Genomic DNA, 9914 nt, shown 5'->3' with positions numbered 1-9914 from the left:
CGTGATCCGCCCGTCTCGGCCTCCCAAAGTGCTGGGATTACAGGCTTGAGCCACCGCGCCCGGCCAACATTTCTTAATAAGCCTAAAAATCTTGCAATTAGATTTACTCCCTAGAACAAAACAGGGTCTGAGGCAAGTTGGGGATCATGTTCTCTGGGTGTGGGCACCCTGAAAAGATGAAAGGGGAAGTCTTAAACAGAGGCAGGGAGATGCTGAGGACAGCCGCGAAGTCTCCACTGTGTCTAGAAGCTTCCTGGAATTTAGGATGAGCAACTATAGCTACAAGGTTGAGAAGTCCTCTAAAAGAAGACAATAGGATATAAATCTATAGCATAAAGCCCTTATTCTATAGCTGCAAGTCTCCAAAATTTGACTTGGTACATAATGGCAATTCACATATATTCAAAAGAGAGCCAGGCACAGAAGAAAGACTTTCACATAAGCAAGGTTAGACAAAACAAAAATTCTTATTTGCTACTGCTGGCACAGGAGATATTAAAACTCAGCATCCTGGTAATATTTAGAATGTATCAGATAATCTTTGCAGGAAAAACAAAACTTAACTATACAAAACCTGTATATGTTAACAATGTTGTAGGAGAAATAACTACTTAATGGGACTAAAGCCACTTAAGCTTTCTCAGACTCAGTTTATTCACTTATAAGATGGAAGAATCAAGAGATGCTCTGATTGTCTCACCACATTGTTGTAAGAAACAAACGAACAAAAAAATTCATGTGAAAATGATTAACTATAGAGTAAAGAAACACACGCAGTCATGCATCGCTTAAGGACGGGGTATGTTCTGAGAAATGTGTCCTTAGGTGATCTCATCCTTGTGTGAACATCGCAGAGTGTACTTACACAAACTGTGATGGCCTGGCCTACTAGTACACACCCACATTAGTTTGGTTTGGCCTATTGCTTCCAGGCTACAAACCTGTACACTGTGTTACCGCACTGAATACCGCAGGCAATTGTAAAACAGTCGTATTTGTGTATCTAAACATATCTCAACACAGAAAAAGGTACAGTAATAAAAGGTATAAAAGAAAAAAAAGTGTACACCTATACAGAACACTTACCATGAATGGAACCTGCAGGACTGGAAGTTGTTCTGGATGAGTCAGCAAGTGAGTAGTGAGTGAATGTGAAGGCCCAGGATATTACCATACACTACCATAGACTTTATAAACACTGGATACCTAGACTACATTTATTTAAAAAATTTTTTCTTTCTTTAATAATAAATCAATCTTAGCTTACTGTAACATTTTTACTGTGTAAACTTTATGACTTTTTTTAGCTTTGACTCTTCTAATGACACTTAGAACACAAACACACTATACAGCTGTACAAAAATATTTTCTTTCTTTATATCCTTATTCTATAAGCATTTTTCTATTTTTAAAATTTTTTTATTCTTTTATTTTAAATTTTTTTTTTGTTTAAAACAAAGACACAAACACATACATAAACCTAGGCCTGCAGAGGGTCAGGATCATCAATGTCACTGTCTTCCACCTCTACATCTTGTCCCACTGGAAGGTCTTCAGGAGAATAACATGTATGGAGCTGCTGTCTCCTATAACAACAATGCCTTCTTCTTGAATACCTCCTGAAGGACCTGCCCAAGGCTGTTTCTTGTTTGTTCATTTGTGTTTGAGTCAGGATCTCCCTCTCTCACCTAGGCTAGAATGCAGTGGTATGATCATAGTTCACTGTAGCTTGGAACTCCCAGGCTTACGTGATCCTCCTGCCTCAGTCTCCTGAGTAGTAGAGAGTACAGGTACATGCCACTAGGCCTGGCTAATTTTTTAATTTTTTTTTTTTCTACAGATAGGGATCTTACTATGTTGCCCAGGCTGGTCTTGAACTCCTGGCCTCAAGTGATCCTCTTGCCTTGGCTTCTCAGGGTGCTGGGATTACAGGCATGAGCCACCGCACTCAGTCAAGGGTGTTTTACAGTTAACTTTTTAAAAAAATAAGTAGAAGCACACTCCAAAATAACAATAGAAAGTATAGTAAACACATAAACCAGTAATATAAACATTTATTATCAAGTATTATGTACTACACATAACTGCATGTGACTGCAGCGCAGTAGGTTTGTTTACACCCACATCACCACAAACACGTAATATACTATATTACCATGTTACAACAGCTATGCCACCACTAGGCCATAGGAACTTTTCAGCCCCATTACAATTTTATGGGACCACCGCTGAAGGTGCGGTCTGTCACTGACAGAAATGTCATTATATGGTGAATGACTGTATAGTGCTTTAATAAGTAGGAAAGCTAATTCAAAAGTAAGACATATTCTCTGAGGAAATCTCAAAAGATATCTTCACTGAACATAGGAACAATATTTACATATAAAAATAAACCCCTTTGGGCTGGGCATGGTGGCTCATGCCTATAATCCCAACATTTTGGGAGGCCAAGGCAGGCGGATCACCTGAGGTCAGGAGTTCAAGACCAGCCTAGCCAACATGGTGAAACCCTGTCTCTACAAAAATACAAAAATTAGCCAGGCATGGTGGCAGGTGCCTGTAATCCCAGTTACTCGGGAGGCTGAGGCAGGAGAATTGCTTGAACTCAGGAGGCGGAGGTTGCAGTGAGCTGAGATCGCAACATTGCACTCCAGCCTGGGCAACAGAGGGAGACTCTTGTCTCAAAATAAAACAAAATAAAATAAACCCCTTTGAATTTTTCAAGTTAGCTTTTCTTTCCTTAAAAAGTCTTAAAATTGTCTTTAGCTAGCTTTAGTGTACTAAAAGGATACATTAAAATAGTAACCTATTTGTATGCTCTGAGAATTGGGAAACATAGCCCTTTACGGTAAGATATAACTTGGACCTGAACCCCAGGTAAATCTGCATTACTAAGATATATGATGTTGGGCACGTTAATTTACCTAGCCCAGTCTCAAATTTCAACATCTATAATCTGGGATTAGAAATTAAAATATCTAGCTGGGCGCAGTGGCTCGTGCCTATAATCTCAGCTACTCAGAAGGCTGAGGTGGGAGGATCGCTTGAGGCCAGGATTTCAAGACTTGCCTGAGCAACATAATGAGATACCCTCTCTCAAAAATTTAATTAATTAATTTAAAAAGAAAATCCCAGCTACTCAGGAAGCTGAGATGGGAAGATCACTTGAACCCAGGAGTTCAAGACCAGGCTGGGCAACGTAACGAGACTCAACTCTTAAAAAAAAACTTGAAGTTATGAAGACAAAATGAGAATCTAGCTCTACTGTTTAGCACTTAGTAACCCTCAATAAACATTATCCACCCCAGTCCCCCTCAGAAAGAGTATAAACACTCTTTCAGACAGCAGATTTCCTTGTATGTCATTCAGCTTTGTGGCCTCACCTTTAATACTCCCCTGTCTTTTTTGGAGGTAATATCCTCTCCCTGCTCAGCAACAGTGGCTGTGGGGCTTTCTCCACTGTTCTCGGCACCTTCATCAGTAGTCATTGTCTTTTAAGTAGAGAACCTGGTAAGAAGAAAAATATTTTAGCTAGGAAAAATATCACTTCTTTATGAATCTTGAATGTCCCTGGGAACTGAGCTCTACCTAACCTAAGATTTACTTAGGGCCAATAAGCTTAGATACTGAAAATGAAAACAAAGGCATTTGCTATGAGCGTGTATTGATGTCATCGGGCATGTAAATAAAACATCATCCAATTCTTTAATTTCCCATCTAGCTCTGGTCTCAAAACAGAGAACAGTACAAGTCAGGTTGGGTAGTGATTACATTCCTTAACATAACATGGTGAGAAGCAGTTCCTTCACAACTTTGAAAACATCCTTTTTCTGTAGCCATATTCTTGACAGAGGATTAAGACCTTATCAGTTCTTAATAAAAGAAGTGACAATATATCAATCACAGTGAGACACAGAGCAGGCTTAGAATCTGACAGACCCAAGTCTGGGTCCTAGCTCCAGCTCTTGACATTTCCAATTTCCTTAATCTTGCTGAGCCTTCGTTTCTCATCTGCAAAATGGACACAGTACGCTATTCATAGAGTTCCAGTCAGGCAGCAGTGAGATAACATTTGTTTAAAGATTAGCACAGATTGGTAACTTAAACATGTTTAACCATTTATCATCATGATTGGGCCTTCTGTAGGGTCATTTTTCATCTCCTGCCCAAAATACCTACAGAATGTTCTTCCATGTAGCATTCAAGGCCCTTCACAATCTGGCCCTAATCTATCTTTCATTTCTAGCCACTATTTTCTTTTACTTTCTTTCATGCAGCTCATGCTCTAGCCAAACTAGGCCAATTCCACTTCTACAACAAGCCCAGGGCTTTCCCATACTCATTCTTCTGGTCACTCCCTTTCTTGTTTCCAAAACATCCACCTCCCTCAAATGCTACTTCTATCATACCAACCTTGACCCTCTATTTGTAGGCCATTTTGCCCTTTTATGTACTTCCTTAGCTCTTCTGTCGATTTGTTGTCTGTAAGAGATTTATAAGTCTATGCGCCTGTTAGGTTTAAAAGATCCTTCAGAGCAAGGTCCATGTTTTGTTCATATTTAGATTCCCTAGAATGCCTCTACCTTTAAGAATGGTAAGACAGCCGGGCGCGGTGGCTCAAGCCTGTAATCCCAGCACTTTGGGAGGCCGAGACGGGTGGATCACGAGGTCAGGAGATCAAGACCATCCTGGCTAACACGGTGAAACCCCGTCTCTACTAAAAATTACAAAAAAACTAGCCGGGCGCGGTGGCGGGCGCCTGTAGTCCCAGCTACTCCGAAGGCTGAGGCAGGAGAATGGCGTGAACCCGGGAGGCAGAGGTTGCAGTGAGCTGAGATCTGGCCACTGCACTCCAGCCTGAGCGACAAAGCGAGACTCCGTCTCAAAAAAAAAAAAAAAAGAATGGTAAGACAAAAAGTGCAAGGAATCTGTAATGGAATTTGGGGGGTTCTTCCTCTGCTCCTTACAAGCTGTTTGATGTTGGCTACCTTAACTTCTCTAAGACTTTTTTCCTTACCTATGTGATTAGAATAAAAATACCTGTTTTCACAGATAATCTTCTGGATGAAGTGGTATAATGTGTATTTTTAAGGTATACTATTCAAATGTTAGTTCTTATTGTTATTGTTATTGTTGGTCACCTGACAGACATTTTTTTCATGCAAGGCAAGCCAATGTAACCAACAGGCTAATCACAGGCTAAACAAAACACACCTAGCCACTGCCATGACGAATTCCAACTGCTCCCTGCTTGGGCAGGGAAAATCCAGAAGGAATCACTCCTACAGCTATTACACATTAGGCTAATAACAAACTTAAGGCACCCTAAAGTCATCTCCTGAGCCTTCTTGTCTACAGAGTCAAACAGTCAGTCTTTCTGCACTTGTGGAAAATGTCTTATTGATACAATTGTAACTAGACAACGAAAACATACATTGTAGTGTTTTAACTCATTTCCAAATGACCACTATTGATTTCAGTTCATCAAAGACACAAATCCAATTGTTGTGCCCAAAATCTTCAAAGAGAACACCAAAAACCAGGGGCTAAGTCCCTCTGCTTTAGTTTCTAGTACAGTTTATACCAAACATAAAAGATCCAAATGTTTGGCTCAGGATAAGGGAAAGGCCAGAACAAATCGTTCTCAAACAAACAACAAAAATTATGTACCTAGCTCTACATGAGGCTGGCTAGATAATCAGGAAAATCAGAAGAACGGCATTGGTTCCCAGCTTCTAGAAACTCACTGCTTATAACATGCTTCTGTGATGCACAGAAACTTGTAAAAGGCACCTCGATAACAGAGGGAAAAGATCTCTTAAATATTTGGAGGGTCCTGGACTGTATGCCTGGGAAAATATATGCACACAAAAAAATTTCCTGGGGATTCACAGAGATGCTGACATCCATCAATAGATATCTGGGTAAACCTGGGTGTAAAGCATTGAACAAATTAAAACCACCAGGTGAGAGGTTGTTGGCAAAGCACCCCACAGATAACTAATTATTAAAAAAGAAAAAGGACCTTTCAAATAAAATGATCTGACTGATACCACTTTAACAAGTGATCTGCATCATAACCAAACTCTGCATCACCAATAATGAAAAAAACTGCTATTACTCTGTCTCCTAATATGATGTAGTGATGTGATATAGATGTGCTATCATCTATGTGGTATCCCTATCAAAAATGTTTAACCGGAAACTAATCAAGAAGAAAAGACAAAAACAGATTGTGGAGCATTCTACAAGACCACTGGCCTAGACTCTTGAAAAATGTTAGTGACATAAAGAACCAAAAAGGTGGTGTGCGCCTGTAGTCCCAACTACTCAGGTGGCTGAGGTGGAAGGATATTGATTGAGCTCAGGCATTTGAGGCTGCAGTGAACAGTGATCATGTCACTGTACTGCAGCCTGGGCCGAAGGGTGAGACCCCATCTCTTAAAAGATAAAAAAAGAGACAGACAGAGAGAGAGAGAGAGAGACGGGAGGTCTGTTCCAGATTGAAGGAGACTATAGAGATATTATGACAACCAAGCGTAATCAGTGATCCTTGGCTGGATCCTGGATTAAGGGACAAAATATGTAAAGAACTTGGAAAAGGAGACTGTGTATTAGCTTATTATTACTATATGTTAGCCTTCTGGAGTGTGATATAATATTATGGTTTTATGTGGAGTAATATCCTTGTTCATAGGAGACACATGCTGTAGTATTTAGGGGTGAGGTGTCATGATATCCGCAACTTGCTTTCAAATCAGAGTGCTAGAGAGATCACACATGCACAAATGTCACCAAAAAAATGAAAACAAAGCACTGAGCAAACATGACTACAACACATCCAAAGACAATGTGTTGTCTGTTCATCATTTGGAGTTCAGCTAAATTTTTAAATGAAAATACTGTCAATGAAGAAATGTTTTCAGGCTGGGCACAGTGGCTTATGCCTGTAATCTCTACACTTTGGGAAGCTGAGGTGGGTGGGATCACTTGAGGCCAGGAGTTTGAGACCAGTCTGGCCAACATGATGAAACCCCGTTTCTACTAAAAATACAAAAATTAGCCAGGCGTGGTGGCACATGCCTGTAATCCCAGCTACTGGGGTGGCTGAGGCACAAGAATCGCTTGAACCTGGGAGGCAGAAGTTGCAGTGAGCCGAGGTCATGCCACTGCACTCTAGCCTGGACAACAGAGCAAGACTGTCTCAAAAAAAAGAGAGAGAAAAAAAAGAAACATTTTCTTTTGGTTCTCACACCTTGCTATTTTGAAAACAATGGCTTGTTTAAATCCAAGTAAATAGGCAACCTGTATAAGCTGATTTACTAGCTTTCTAAATCCCATTTGATAAAGGAATTAGCTCTTCATTTTTTGGCTCCAGCACTTCAAGGGATGCAAGTCATCTCAGTAATCTCAGAGGATGGCTCTTGTCAGTGGTACTGAGTCCATATGAAGAGAAGTACTATGAATAATTAAAACACAAAGATAAAAACAACAAGAAAACAAACTTTTGAACTTTCAAAAGCAGATAAAGCTGGAAGAATAAAGAAATAAACTGAATTTTCCAAGTATTTCCCCTTAATTCCAGCTAAGCCATTAGGAGTATAGGTTTTTGTAAGCTAACAAAACAAATGAAATTTTTCCTTGATTGAATGTTATATAAAAAAGACAGTAAGGACAGACAATTCCTAAAAACTGTAATGACACGCTGAGACCGTTTCACCGTTTTTCTGAGAGAGACTTTTCTTCTTTCCCTCACCCTAGGTTTATTCTGAATTTAATATCACTATGTAGCTATGGATATTAATCTATGATAAAGCTTATTGTGCTGAACTGTCCAAAGGCGAAAAATTGCTACCCAGTACATCAGAAAGGGAACACACAGTTCGTTCTGTTATGGACATGGCAGATAAGCATACACTCTCCAAAGTGCTAGTCAGCAAACACCTGAGACATAACAGAAAAATGAGAACACACTTAATATTTTATCAACAGTGTACTGAAAACTTCAGTTAACATAACTAAACTATCAGGTCCCCCAAATGAGGAGTCATTTTAAAGCCATATCCACCAATTCCCTATGTGTATTACGTAAATTACTGTATTGTTCTTTGTTAAAATATCAGTGTCTTGCCTCAGATTATGCTACTAACAGAAGAGTTTTCAGAAAGATATTTCTTTGGTAAACTTATTTTTCTTCTCAGTACAAGTAATTACTGAAGAAAACAAAGCTAACAGACCACACTTTCCCTGACTCTGAGTGCTGAGTTGGATAAATTACTGTTTTTAAGTAAACAGAAAGCAAAGGATTATAGTAAAACAAACAAACAAAAAAGCCAGAAAATATTAGACTATCCAAATGTTACTATTACATACTAAAGGATGAACCTGAATACAGTATTATTCCCCTTAATATGATTTTACCCTATTTGGCCTCAAAAAAGTTGAACGACAGGATTAAGTCATCAACTTCCTCTCCCCAGGAAGATGCTGGGATGACAAGAAAGTTTTTAAAATTTGCAAAACTCTGAGGTGGAAAACAAGTGTTCCTAACTGAACCAGAACTTTGGGGGAATTTCTGAACACTACACAGCAGATGAGGTCAGACCGAAGGAGAGAGCAAAGAAGAGAAAGTTGCCTCCCAAACACCAACTGTTAAGAGCAGCTCTTCCCAGGAGAGGCTGGAGAAGCTCTAGGTCTGGGGTCAGCCCCAGAAAGCAGGAGTGAGCTAGGGGGACGCACTGGAGAGCAGCATCTGGGGGAAAAAGCAGAACCTGTGTTTGGATCAGTTAGGCCAGGTAGGTTTCTTTCCCTCCAGAGTGCACACTGCGGCTCCCATCTTTTCTTCTCTGGAAGACATAATAATCCTTATTTTTGGAGTTCAGACCCATTGCAAGGATATGTCCAGGTACTTGTCTTCTTTCCTTAATTCCTGCAGGGGCCTTGATATTCTGGCCCTTAACTGCTAAAGCAAGTCTTTGCAGAATCTCCAGAAAAATTTTCTAGCATTATTTCTTTTCCTTTGAGGTCTCTGTCCTCTACTTCTAGAAGTATTATTAGATAGACTTTGGACATTTTGGTTTTATCCTTCAGGTTTCTTTCAGTATTTTTCTAAACCTGGGCTAAACAATAGAATCAATCACCTGAGGAACTTAAAAAAGCTACTGATGCCTGGACTCCAGCCCAGAGAGTCTGGATTTAATTTGTCTGTGGTGGGGCCAGGGTAATGGTGTTTTCAAAAAGCATGTTAGATGATCCTAATGTGCAGCCAGGTATGGTTGAGAACCACTGGACATTTCTCCTGTTTTTCATCTTTGTCTCTGGTTTTACACCCTAAGAGAAAATCTTTGATGGAATTTCTATTTCTTACTGTCTCTTAAGAGACAGGGTCTTGCTCTGTTGCCCAGGCTGGAGTGCAGTGGTACCATCATAGCTCACTGCAGCCTTGAATTCTTGGGCTCAAGCAATCCTCCCCTTCAGCCACCCTAGTAGTTCAGACTACAGACATGTGCCACCACACCTAATTTTTTTTTTTTTTTTCAGAAGAGACAGGGTCTCGCTATGTTGCCCAGGCTGGTCTCAAAGTGATCCTGAGCTCAAGTGATCCTCCTACCTCATCCTCTCAAAGTGCTAGGATTATAACAGTGAGCCACCATGCCGGGCCTGATGGAATTTTTACATCACCATTTGGTCATCAACTATGTTCAATATATCATGTAGTGTGCTCAAGGGATTTTTAGAAGAATTTAGTGGCCAGGTGAGGTGGCTCAGTCCTGTAATCCTAGCACTTTGGGAGGCCGAAGCGGCCGGATGACTTGACGTCAGGAGTTCGAGACCAGCCTGGCCAACATGGAAAAACCCCCGTCTCTACTGAAAATACAAAAATTGGCTGGTCATGGTGGTAGGTACCTGTAATT

At 40.2% G+C, this 9914-nt stretch overlaps 1 protein-coding gene across 2 annotated transcripts in view; it reads right to left on the bottom strand.

The window, feature by feature from the left end:
• The window catches only part of FKBP5 (FK506 binding protein 5), a 165625-nt gene that overhangs the window by 64263 nt on the left and 91448 nt on the right, over positions 1-9914 (bottom strand). For both annotated transcript variants that reach the window (XM_011945378.1, XM_011945379.1), the window contains exon 3: positions 3384-3507. In XM_011945378.1, the coding sequence (XP_011800768.1) occupies positions 3384-3488 (105 nt within the window). In that variant the 5' untranslated portion in view covers positions 3489-3507. The remainder of the gene's footprint in view (positions 1-3383; positions 3508-9914) is intronic.

This window comes from Colobus angolensis, unplaced genomic scaffold (genome assembly GCF_000951035.1).
Source record: "Colobus angolensis palliatus isolate OR3802 unplaced genomic scaffold, Cang.pa_1.0 Scaffold24, whole genome shotgun sequence".
Lineage (NCBI taxonomy): Eukaryota > Metazoa > Chordata > Mammalia > Primates > Cercopithecidae > Colobus > Colobus angolensis.
Note: the sequence above shows the minus strand (reverse complement) of the source record. Positions and strands in the feature narration are given on the sequence as shown.